The following is a 13,205-nucleotide window of genomic DNA, read 5'->3' as shown; positions in this document are numbered from 1 at the left end:
TAGGTTTTGGAAATACGGGCTTGATATAACTCGATCTGTTGCTGAGCTTGAAGTCGTTTGTCGTCTAAGGCTTCAAGTTCTTGCAGACGTCGTTGATATTTTTCTTCTTCTGTTAGTCCAGATGTAATATCAACTCTCAAAGAAGGGATCTGGATTTCCAATGGCAATACAGCCTCGCAGGCGTATACCAAAGAGAATGGTGTAGCTCTTGTAGGGGTCCTCACTGTCGTGCGGTAAGCCCACAGACATTCACCGAGTCTTTCATCCCAATCGCGCCGGCTCTTGGAAACAAACTTTTTGAGAAGCTTCACTATGGTTTTGTTGAAAGCTTCTGCAAGACCATTTGCTGGCGGATAATATGCCGTAGATGCGACACTTTGGATTCTGAATCTGTCATAAAATCTCTGAAACCCAAAGCTGACGAATTATGTCCCGTTGTCGTGCACTATTCGCCTCGGGACTCCAAAACGGTAGATGACATGATGCTTGATGAACTTGATTACATTTGAACTCTTGACTTCTTTCAACGGGATTGCCTCCGGCCATTTGGAGAAGTAGTCGGTCACAGCTAGAATGAACCGGTGTCCCTTGGACGTCGGAGGGGAAATTGGTCCCACGATATCCATACCCCACATTTCAAAGGGCCAGGACGCCGATGTGGGGTGTAAGTTCCCAGGTGCTTGGTGGATGAAGTCCCCATGAATTTGGCATGCGTGACAACGTTTAGCGTAGTTAACTGCATCTGAGAACATCTTTGGCCAATAATAGCCGATTCGTCGGAGGCGATCTCCTAATTTAGCTCCGGGCTGATAAGCCCCACACATTCCGTCGTGAGCTTCTTTGAGGGACTCTTTTGCTTCCTTCCGAGAGAGACATCGAAGCAAAACTCCATCATACGATTTACGATACAGGACTTGAGAAATTGCATCGTAATAGAATCGGAGGGCCTTTCGTTTGATAGAGTCCACTTCCTTAGGGTCATCGGGCAGAATTCCATACAGGACGTAGTCGATATATGGGAATCTCTAATCCCTAGATTTGAATTCCATAGAGGTTGTACAGACTTCTCTTGTCGTTGTCTCGTCTGGATTTTCCTCCATAGGAATCTTAGAAAAGTATAGTTTGCGTCCCGCGACTAGAATCATTGTTTCAGCCTCCGGTGGCAATGCTAATGAAGTTGCTAAAGAGGCTAAAGCATCTGCATACGCATTCTGAGCTCGTGGTACATATTCGATAAAGAAACCTTCGAACTTTTGAGCTTGCTTTAGCACTGCAAAGTAATACGGGATCAGATCCTCATGACGTACTTTGTATTCCCCTCGGACTTGATTAACGATGAGCTGAGAGTCACTGTAAGCCTCGAGGTGCTGAATATTAAGTTCTTCAGCAAATTGCATTCCTAATAGCAGAGCATTATACTCGGCTACATTGTTAGTGCAAGGTTCGATTAGGGAAAATCCCCTTGGGATTACGTGACCGTTCGGAGAGATTAATACTACTCCTGATTAGGGAAAATCCCCTTGGGATTACGTGACCGTTCGGAGAGATTAATACTACTCCTACTCCTGCGGTAATTGCTCCATGAGGGTTTGCTCTAGACGCACCGTTGAAGAATAACTTCCACACTTGCGTAGCTTCTTGAGTAGCGCAAGCTTCAGCGACTTCGTCGGGTAATTCTTCATACAACTTAGACGTTCCCGACACTGGGTGATCGGCTAAGAAGTCTGCCAGTGCTTGACCCTTGACCGCCTTTTGAGGCATGAACTGCATGTCGTATTGTGACAAGAGAATGGCCCACTTTGCGAGTCGACAATTTAAAGATGATGGTTTCGTCATCAAAACTCTCAAGGGATTCACCTTAGAGATGACCTGAATTGTTTGTCCAACTAGGTAATGTCGCATCTTTTGAATTACGAATATCAAGGCGAGACATTCTTTTTCGACCGGATTATACCAGTGTTCGGCTCCAATCATGGTCCTACTTAAGTAATAGATGGCTTGCTCTTGACCCTGATCGTTGTTCTGGGCTAACAAAGCCCCAAGAGAATGGTCCATGGCTCTCATGTACAACATGAATGGTTTTCCTAATATCGGGGCCATGAGAACTGGCGGTTGAGTGAGATATCTCTTAATCTCCTTGAATGCTTTTTGACACTCTCCATCCCAGACAAAGGATATTCCTTTCTTCATGAGCTTAGAGAAAGGTTGGCAACACCTTGAAAGATTCGATATAAATCTTCGGATGTAAGCCAGTCTGTCTTGCAAACCTCTGAGCTCTTTGAGATTCTTCGGAGGTGGCATGTCTTGGATGGCACGCACCTTCTCCGGATCAAGAGAAATTCCCTTGGAGGTAACTATAAATCCCAGGAATTTTCCGCTTGATACTCCGAGGAACGATTTTGTTGGGTTCATCTTCAGCTGATGTGCTCGCATGATCTCGAACATTGTCTTCAGATCTGTAAGATGATCACCTTTACATTGGCTTTTTACTGCTATATCATCAACGTAGCACTCGATCCTCTTTCGTAGGTGTTCGTGAAAGATCGTGTTCATTGCACGTTGATAAGTTACACCTGCGTTTTTTAGGCCGAAGGGCATCACTGTGTAGCAATACACCCCCAGTGGTGTTCTAAAAGCAGTATGCTTTTCGTCTTCCGAATGCATCTTGATCTGATTGTATCCAGAGAATACGTCCATGAAAGACATCCTTTCATATCCACAGGTATTGTCAATCATAACATCTGTGATAGGAAGTGGGAACTCGTCCTTTAGACAGGCTGCGTTAAGGTCACGAAAGTCGATGCATATACGGACTTTACCATTTTTCTTGGGCACTGGGACAATGTTTACCACCCAGTCCGGGTGTTGTTCTTCTCTAACAAAACCTGAGTCTATAAGCTTTTTAACTTCTGACTCAATTGATTCCATGATCTCTGGACGAAACCTGCGTTGTTGTTGTTTAACGGGTTTTGCATCCGGATCGATGTTGAGATGGTGCATGGCAACCTTCGGGTCAAGACCAGGCATATCTTCATAATTCCAAGCGAAGACATCTATATATTCTCGGATGAGAGATATAAGATCCTCTTTTTTAGATGATGATAAGTCTTCAGCTATAAAGATAGGCTTAGGGTTAGATTCATCTCCCATGTTGACCTGGATCACTTTATCTTCAGTGGGTGGTTCGCGATGTTCGAAGCACATATCCCACAAGATGTTGAGGCGCTTGATCCAAGGATCATTGGTTGATTCGATTAATCCCTCATCACCCCCTGCGTCTTCCTCTGGATGACTGGTTGAAACCATGTTCACAGTCAGATTTTTAAAGAAGGGTCCGACACTGATGTCAGATTCCCAAGAAGATGTTCCGGATGAATGGTTCTGACACAGATAATTACTGATTTTATTTTCCGAGGCAGGGGGAGTTGTGACGTAACCCACACCTCTTCCGGTTTTTTGATAGTAATCCGGAGGTTTTCCTTCAGGAGTGAGAGACATTCGGATCGGCGTTCGTCTTCCTTTCCCGAAGTTCAAACCCTGTTTCTCATTAAAGTTATACCCCATTCCTTTCATTAAGTGTATAGAATTAGGTTCATGATAATAGAATTGGGGAACTCCGTCATCTTCCTCTGAACTTCCTCGTTTGAGTTGTTCGGGTTTGACTTTACCAAAACAGATCGGCTTCTGCTCTTTCCTTTTGGATGGGACTTTGAAGAAAGCCTTTTGTGCGTCTTCTACTTCTTCATCTGAAGCGAAGGATGACTGGATTGGCAAGGTGAGTGATGCCTCTGAGCACAGTACGTGCCATGGGTTAGTACCTGCATTAGGATCATTCTCTATTTGTTTATTTTTAGAGGAGACATCAGACAAGCACGCCAAAATAAAATCTTCATTAATGCACCACTCGCCCTTACTCGGTACATTATTATTACTCTCATCCTGACCCATTACATCGAAATTTAACTCCCATGGACAATCTTCATCAGGATCTGGTTCAATATCAGCTTCGTTACCGCTGTCCACATCTTCTTTCTCCTGGGACTCCAGATAGAAGACGGAGTCGGTGTGGAAATTTTCCACTCCTCGGAAGGGATATTTTTCCGCAATTAAGGTTCGGACTTCCCCCTCGTCGTTGGCATACTTCATGACCTGATGCAGAATAGATGGGACAATACGATTTGCATGTATCCATGGTCGTCCTAACAAAAGATTGTAGGACGTGTCCGCATCTATGATTTAACAAGTCACTTCGGACTTGAGATCTCCAATTTGACACCTGAGTTTGATTTTCCTCAGAGGCCGAGTGTTGTTGGCGTTGAATCCGAAGATAGTGGTCTGGGTGGTGTTCAGTCGGTGCATAGGAATCCCTAAGAGCGTTGAATCCGAAGATAGTGGTCTGGGTGGTGTTCAGTCGGTGCATAGGAATCCCTAAGACCTGCATGACCCTATAAGGCATGATGCTTGGTCTGGGTGGTGTTCAGTCGGTGCATAGGAATCCCTAAGACCTGCATGACCCTATAAGGCATGATGCTAAGCACTGAGCCTGGGTCTACTTGAACACGACTGATTTCGGAGGATCCAATATACCATGTGTAGCACAGAGGTCTGTCATGCTTGTGTTTGACCTGCATGTCTTCCTGTGTGAACGATATGCAGGGTAAACTTCTTGCCGCTTGTAGACATTGCCAACAAGTTTGATCTTCAGAAGCTTTGTGAATTGGAGTGACTTGGGTGATGAAGCTCTCCGTATTCTTTAAGGCTTCAATCAGAGCTTCCTTGGTAGTTTTGGACAGCCTTAAGAGTTCATATAGGGTGATTCTGGCCGGTATGTTGGCCAACTGTGCCATAACATTAAACTGGAAGGGAGCGCTTGATTCTCCAGATTCCTGGTGGAGATTTTTGTTGAACCGGAGCTCCTTTTGTTTTCTCTTATCAACTGACTTTTTCGGGACAGAACCCCCAGCGTCTTCGTCTTGGGGCTGTTCCTCAACCTCTTGAGTGTTCTGGCTGTAATCCCTCAAATAAGCTTTTCCTGACCGAGTGCCAGAGTTGTCTCCTGGGTATGCTGCCAGGGCAATCCTCTCTTCTTCTGAATCAGTAAGAGGTTTGAGGTGGTCATTATTTTCAGTAACGGAGGGGCTAATCATGTTGGAAGACTTAGCCTTGCCTCTCTTCTTTTTGGACGAGGTGTTCGTCCACTATTGATCTCCTAGCAGATCAGGGTGGACCCACATGATTTCCCCTTTTGGGGTAGTGAGGGGTACCAACCCCCTGTCTTTCTGACTATGCAAGTCAGCATTCTTCAGGTGCATTTCTCCCTTATGAATGGGAATAACGCCATTCGCAGTTACTACTGGAGGGAAGTCACCGAATTGAACCGCTATCATATTGGTGGATACGGTCTTCTGCTCGGGTTTCAAAGTGAGCACATTAGCATTTACCAAATTCTGCAAAATGTCTTTGAAGACATAGTATTTTCTGGTAGGATGTCCAAGGAATCTGTGATAACGACAATAGTTGGGGTCATCCACCTTCCCCGCTTCATCCGGCTTCCTGACTTCAGGTAACTACAGCTTGTTGTTCTTTCGAAGCAATTAGAATAAGGTATCTACATGCTCCTCTTTAAACGAATACTGCTTGGGCGCTCTTTGTTGATTTGGCGCCTTGCCTTGTTTAGTAGGCGGTGGTACTCGCGTGTAAGTTTCAACTGCTAAAGTCTCTTTTCCCTTAGACCACTGGGCGTCGTGCTGATTGCGTTGCTGCTACGGCTTGGGTTGTGGCACTTCTTCAGCTTTAACTCGCGTCACTATCTCTTCAGCTCGTTCTCCTTGTGAAACTAATTGTCTCCAGGAGCGACATTCTGCTACTCCTATCTGAGTAAGGAGCTGGGTCTGCAAGTTGTGCCTGCAAGTTTCAACCAAGGTTGATTGGGTCATACCTGACGGGCATCGCAGTGCCATGCTGCGGAATCTCTCAACATAGGTCTTGATGGACTCTCCTTTCTTTTGCTTAGTGGCGAGAAGAGTCGGGACTGAGACCTCTGTGTCGTCCTCGAAGAACCTGGCCAAGAATAGCCTTTCCAGGTCTACCCATTTCTGGATAGATCCGGCAGGCAGTTTCATAAACCACTCGAAAGCGACACCCTTGAGGGTACCGATGAATAGCCGAGTCAGAATGGCGTCGTTCGCTACCACATCTCCAGTTTGGGATTTGAAGTAGTAAATGTGCTGATTCGGCGACCCTGTGCCATCGAACGGTTGCAAGGTAGGTGCCTTAAACTTCGGTGGGTAGGGAGCTGTATCCCACTCAGCAGGGTAAGGCCGCACTACTCCTTTTTCGCGGAGCTCGCTTCTGTTGGCGATTGCATTGAGGCGAGCCTCCAGTTCATCCACTTTAGTGGACTGAGGATGCAGCTCTTTTTCCATCTCCTTCTCATTTTCAGAAGAAGATTCCAGGTTATGAGTCTCGCGATCTGAATGTTCGTGTGCCTTCTGCTTTTCCTTTGACATAGTCCTCCGGGAAGACTCGGGTTTTCGGGTTTTTGGTCTTTTTCAGCAAGGAGCTGGGCCAACATATCCTTTACTTGGAGAAGTGTCTCCTGTTGCGCTTGGAGCATGACGTGATGTTCGTCAACTCTCTTAGCTAAATCTTCATGGTTCCCTGTCGTGTAAGCAGAGACCTCACGTGCGACAACAGAACTCGAAGATTGAGATTCGGCAATTGCCGAATGTTCGTCGTCAGAAACGATCCCTTTGGCCAATCTTTGATAATTAACTGGACGGATAGCTCCTGTCTGAGTCCGAGTACACCGGTATACTCCTTCGAATTCATCACAAATTTCCCGGACAGTCGGGGAATGACTTTTTTGTGACTCATCAGAATCGGTATGCGAGGTTTTCCCTCGATCAATCATATTGATAGTGACCTGAGGGTATTCCGCTTCAGCTGTCTTTTTTTCTGTATCAGTGTTGTCATTTGGCAGGCCTAATGAGGTTTGCCAACCTGTCAAACACAGATTGCCGAGGTATGGATGCACAACAATGGCATTCTGACAGGACTGCCGAGATAAGCCTCTCACATTGGCATGAGTGAGCTGCTTGTACTGCCGGTTTTCCTCTCGACAATAATTCCCACAAGTCGGGGACTTGAGAGGAAGCTTTCCCCGAGTGTGGAGGCGGAGATGGAACCCCCTACCCTTGGGTGGATAAGATTGGTTCTTGTCGAACATGGATTTTGAACCCATGTTGACTCTTCTGAACCTGGCGGACTTCTTGAAGATCGTGTCCTTGAATAACAGCGCTAGGGTCGCGTTCTTGAAGAATAACGCGAGGGTCGCGTTGGGATTTGTAAACATTAGGCCGAGGCCTACATTTAAATGATGAAACAGACCTCTGAGGGTATTGTTTTGGTTGAACGCGCCCCTGAGGGTCGCGTTTGGTTGGTGAAACAGACTCTTGAGAGTCATGTTCTGTTTGAACGCGCACCTGAGGGCCGCGTTTAGTTTTGGCAGTTTCCTTCTGAGGGCTGCGTTTTGAAGGAACAACGCGCTATTCAGGGTCGCGTTTCAGCTGTATCAGCCGAGACTCGTAGTCTGGCTCACTGCCGCGAAGCGAACGTTCTGTTTTGGGAACGCTATGCTCGGGTAAAATTTCAGAAACGCGATCTTCGCGTTGGGCCAACATTCAGCTTTCACGCAGGTGTGCTCATCGTATGGATCTTCTCCGTCTGCGACCGGCGTTCTTCTTGGCTTATTTCAAAGTCTTAGCAGCAGCGTCGTTGACGTTTATGGAGCTCGTCTCGTCTCTTCTATAAGCCGTTTATGGCCTGAAGCACGTCGTGCTGACGCGGATGTGGGTTCTTCAACCAGCAGAGCTAGTTTAAGCTCCTGGCCGAAGGAGAGGGCTTTCTTCGGCGTTTCAACAACATAGTTGATCTCCTTGGAGATCTTGCGGACACCACGCTTAGCCTTGGGGCTAAGCGATCCAGAGGATAAGGCTTCCTCATATTTTGCTTGATCAAACTCCACGACGAGAGTTTCTACAGTCGTTCCCATGAGGTGGACGTCGGACTGCGCCACCACTTCTTCATCAGAAAAGCTAGTCCCCATCGGAGTCACCATCTTTTGTATGTTGGAAAAATTACAATAAAGAGAATAAAAAAAATTGACTTATATTTCTTTGATTTCAGTTACAATTTGATTACAAAAGAGAGGAGAACGAATTTGGTTCTCCCCTTTGTTTAAAACTGGGTTCTTCTTGATAGCGATGGAGTGCCTCCTTCGATTGCTTGCGTCGAACTTGCACTCCGTTGAAGATCCGACCGTCTTTTATCTCGTGAGAACAAATGAACTTCTGTAGAAAGTTTAATGGGTAACTCTTAACGAGTTAGAACTCTGTGAAAAGAGTTGTTAGAACCGAAGATTCGGTTAATGACCAAGCAGATATTCTGTTGTTGAAGAATCTTTTCAGATTTGATCTTCTGAACTTGATTCAAAAATCCTATCTCCAAGGATTTTGTCTCTCCTGCCTCTCTGTGCGGTTGAGATCCTGAAGAACCTCCAAACCCGTGCGGTTCCGATGCTGAAAATCCAACGATTTACTCCGTTGGGTTTGTTGAGTTTTTATAGGAGGATAAGAGGTTGTAACTGCCCTCTAAATCCGCTCCTAAGTGGGCATGATTTCCTCAGATCGTGGGGAAACAGTTCTAAAACCGTTCGACTCGTATTTGAATGAGTCAAACGACAAACCTGGCGTTCAGAACCCAACTTCGCCTCTTAGAATTGAGACGCGAGGTTGGGTGTTGGCTGAACATCAATGAACACGAGGGTCGTTCACGTTTTGGCTTGTTGTAGCTTGGAAATGCGGGGGTCGCCTGCATTTCCAAAATTATGACGCGGGAATGACTTCCGCGTTTTAGAAGGGGTTAGTTGATCTGTAACCTCTTCTACAGAGCGTTGCAAGGACCGTTGTTCAGTAATCCTAGCTTTAGCTGTTGTGGCGTGTGAAAGTCGTCAGATTGTAACTTTCACTGTAGATTATGGAGACTGCTGAATAGAGTTTTCATCAGTTATCGGAAGCGTCGTTGGATTGTAACTCTTCTCGGTCTATGTGAAAAGTCCTCCATTTGCAGCTTTTGTTTGTTGGCATGAAAGCTATCTGATTGTAGCATTCATTGTTGGAACTAGACGGGAATCAATCATCCATAGTGATTTTTAGACGAATATTTGCCCACAGCTCTCTACCAAGCAACTCACCAACTACGTCTGACCTTTCATTTATGAGATCATTACACTGCTCATCAGCATCTCTAATAGTTGCTAATATAATATTAGTCATGTTGTTGTCGCAGCCATCAAGATCAATCATCTCAGAGATGAGGCCGTGTTTATAGCGGTTGCAGAGTTGCAGATGCAGTAATTAGAAAGTCGTCTGATTGTAACTTCCATTGTCGGGGCTTGTTAGGGATCAGCTATCCATTGTGATTTTTAGACAGCCTACAATGATGATGATGCCAAGACTGAAGAACATTATTCCATAGCCACTAGCAGAGAGAGAGGAGACAGATCAGACATCCTCAAAAATATGCACATGCTGAATTAGTGGCATATGCTCTCACGATAGCTGAAGAGATGTGTATTCGAGAGCCATCAAACTTTACTGAAGCTGTCTCATGCGGAGAATCTGGACGTTGGGCCACAGCTATGACAAAAGAACTCGAGTCACTTTACAAGAATCAGACTTGGGATTTAGTGTAATTACCTAAGGGTAAAAGGGCAATTGGATGCAAGTGTATTTTTAAGAAGAAAGAAGGGATCCTAGGGGTTGAAGATGCTAGATTCAAAGCACGGTTAGTGGCTAAGGGTTATAGACAAAAGGAGGAAATTGACTATGATGAAGTGTTTATAGACAAAAGAAGGAAATTGACTATGATGAAGTGTTCTCTCCGGTTGTGAAGCATACCTCCATTCATGTATTGCTTGCCATGGTTGCTCTATTTGATTTGGAGCTTGAGCAGCTTGATGTGAAGACTGCATTTTTGCATGGCAAACTTGAGGAGACTATCTACATGTCTCAGCTAGAGGGGTACTTCATAGAAGGTAAAGAAGATCACCTTTGCAGATTGAAGAAATCTTTGTATAGCCTGAAGCAATCTCCCAGATAGTGGTACAAGAGGTTTGATAATTTTATGCTTAGTCATGGGTACTCAAGAAGTACTTATGATAGTTGTGTGTACTACATGCATCTAGAAGATGATTATTTTATTTATCTTCTATTATATATCGATGACATGCTTATTGTTGCTAAGAACATGTCACAGATTCTTATTTTGAAGAAACAACTCAGTGATGAGTTTAAGATGAAAGATCTTGGTGCAGCAAAGAAGATATTAGGTATGGAGATCAGAAGGGACAGAAAAGCTGGAACATTATATCTCTCACAAAAGAGTTATAACGAAAAGATACTTGAACGCTTTGGGATGAAGAGGGCCAAGCCCGTTACGACTCCTTTGGCTCCTCACTTTAGGCTCTCGGCTTCAGATTCACCTACAAGTGGGAACAAAAAGAAGGAGATGTCCCGAGTTCCACACTCTAATGCAGTGAGTAGCATTATATATGCTATGATTTGCACTCATCCAGACATTACCCAGGCAGTCAGTGTAGTGAGCAGATACATGGCTCAACCAGGGAAGGCACACTGGGAAGCAGTGAAGTGGATCCTTCGGTATCTTAGGGATATCTCAGATTTGGGTTTAGTTTTTTATAGCAGTACTTTAGGAACCTCAGTTGTAGGTTTTGTGGATTTTGACTATGCAGGTGATCTTGATAAAAGAAGATCTTTGACTGGTTATCTTTTTACTCTTTTTGACTCAGCTATTAGTTGGAGATCGACTCTACAGTCGATAATTGCTTTGTCTACTACAGAGGTAGAATACATGGCAGCAGCAAAAGCGGTAAAAGAGGTCATTTGGTTGAGAAATCTCGTAAGGGAACTTCAGCAGGAGGCTAGTTCAGTTGTATTTTGTGACAATCAGAACGTAATACATCTAAGAAAAAACTCAGCACATCATGAGAGGACAAAACATATTGATGTCAGATATCATTTCATTCGTGAGGTAACTGCTGAAAAAAATATCACGATGAAGAAGATTGGTACTACAGACAACTCAGCTGGCATGTTAACCAAACCGATCCCGGCTTTCAAGTTCAAGCACTGCTTGAATTTGGGAGGCATTCGCACTTGTTAGGTGGCCCCGTTTGGGGCATTGTTTGCAAGACGGGTGAAATTCTCTAGTTATTAATGTTTGAAGATTCAATCCGAGGTGGAGATTGTTGACTTTTTGGCTTGAATCCAAAATGGGTGGGACCCATTTCAAATCTCTTCTCTGCATTTTAGATTGTAGAATGACAGTATATCTTGGGGAGATTTTTTAATTTGATTGGGGGTCACTCTCACTTGTGGGTCCCCCCAATCAATCATACTCTCATTTTATTTTCGGTGAGAGTTTTAACAAACATCAGAGAGACAAAGACATATACAACCACGAGAGCTCTTAAAATTTTATACTCGTGTGGAAACTCAGAGAGAAATAAAATTTAGCCCCCTCTTGCCGTGGACGTAGATCAATTTGATCGAACCACGTAAATATTGTGTGTTTGTGATTGTCTCTCTATTTTCTGGTTTTGTGTTTAGTGTGTTAATTTTGGTACATTTGATCAGACGGCTGCGGACCGCTGAGGGTTGATTAATCCAACAGAAGACTAAGGTTATTTCCCTTGAGAAACAAAACGGGAGAATTAACAAATAAGGATAATATATCCCTTAGTAAGTAAGCGCCTATGTCAACTATATCGAGCGTTTTTCGTATCATTGGAGAACTCTATAAGGAGCTTGTCAATTGCAAGCAATATAAAGGATTAAACAACAAGTCTCATAGTAAAGAAAGGGAAAATGCTCTACTTATAATCATATCATACGAATCATTAATATATCGAGAATAATGTAATAGTTGAAGGGTTACAAGATCAACATAGCAATCACAACAGCTAAGAAACATGACGATGCTATATATATTGAACTAACGAGAAGCGTTTCTCTTCTCCATCCTTGAAGAGATCGCGGCCCTGATGAACTCGTCGACCGCCCTAATCGATGACCCCTGCTCCTCCCCCTCGTCTCTCGTCGCATTTCTCATCATCTCCTTCAAAATCTTTGCTTTGGCCCTCATCTCCTTCCCTCTTCCCTTTTCCATAACCAACTTCACCACCTCTACGACTCTCTCGCTTTGAACCTCGTCGGTAACCCCCCTCGCTAACTCCACCCCGACTCCTAAATCCTCTTCGACCATCTTTGAGTTATAGAACTGCTCCGCTGCTAGCGGCCATCCGATCATCGCCACCCCCCTGCTCAAACTCTCCTGAATGGAGTTCCACCCGCAATGAGTCAAGAACGCTCCTATAGACCCGTGTGACAAAATCTCCAATTGAGGTGCCCACCCCCTCACTAACAGTCCCTGCTTCTTCTCTCTCATTCTTGACTCGAACCCGTCAGGCAACCATTCGGGCCTAAAACCCGAGCCCAAATCGGACCCAATCGGGGGCCTAATGACCCAAACGAACGGGTGCCCGCTTGACTCGAGCCCGTTCGCCAGGGCCGTCATCTGTTGTCTAGAAATGGTGTTTTGGGACCCGAACGATACGTAAATGACAGAACCCGGTTCGTGTACGTCCAGCCATTCCGCGATGTCCTCCGCTTCCATCCCGGCGGCCTTTCTTCCAACTCGGCCTCGTGGAGAATCAGAATCCGGAGGCAACAAAGGCCCAACGGGCCAAACGCTAAGCCCGCTATTCTCTCGGAGCAACCTCAGGCCTTCGCCCTCCACCTCCTCCACCGTGTTGCAGACCATCGCGTCCGATTCCAAAGAGTGGGATATCTGTCGTTGCAAGAACTTAGACCGCGGATCCTCGCCGTCCGCAGCTCTCAGGTGACTCGAAAGTTGGCTCCGGTCGAGCTTAAACGTCTCGGGAAATCCAGGGATGTTGAATTCCGGCGACTCGGTGTGACGGTGAGGAAGGTGGAGCCACAAGGAGAAGTAGGCCGCCGTGCCGTAGGCCCCGGAGGTAGCAAAGCTGGCGTGGAATATGTTAAGCCCTCGGGCGATCCCGACCGTCCATCCGAAGAAAACGTCGGCTATGATTAAAAATGGAG

The 13,205-nt window shown here is 45.3% G+C and overlaps 1 protein-coding gene across 1 annotated transcript in view; it reads right to left on the bottom strand.

The window, feature by feature from the left end:
• Positions 11,961-13,205, bottom strand: part of LOC109847280 — a 6,525-nt gene continuing 5,280 nt past the window's right edge. Inside the window, 1 exon segment of the mRNA XM_020416518.1 lies at positions 11,961-13,205. This exon segment is cut by the window's right edge and continues 9 nt beyond it. Coding sequence (XP_020272107.1) covers positions 12,076-13,205 — 1,130 coding nt within the window. The 3' untranslated portion in view covers positions 11,961-12,075.

Source organism: Asparagus officinalis, chromosome 7, assembly GCF_001876935.1.
Source record: "Asparagus officinalis chromosome 7, Aspof.V1, whole genome shotgun sequence".
Taxonomy (NCBI): Eukaryota; Viridiplantae; Streptophyta; class Magnoliopsida; order Asparagales; family Asparagaceae; genus Asparagus; species Asparagus officinalis.
Note: the sequence above shows the minus strand (reverse complement) of the source record. Positions and strands in the feature narration are given on the sequence as shown.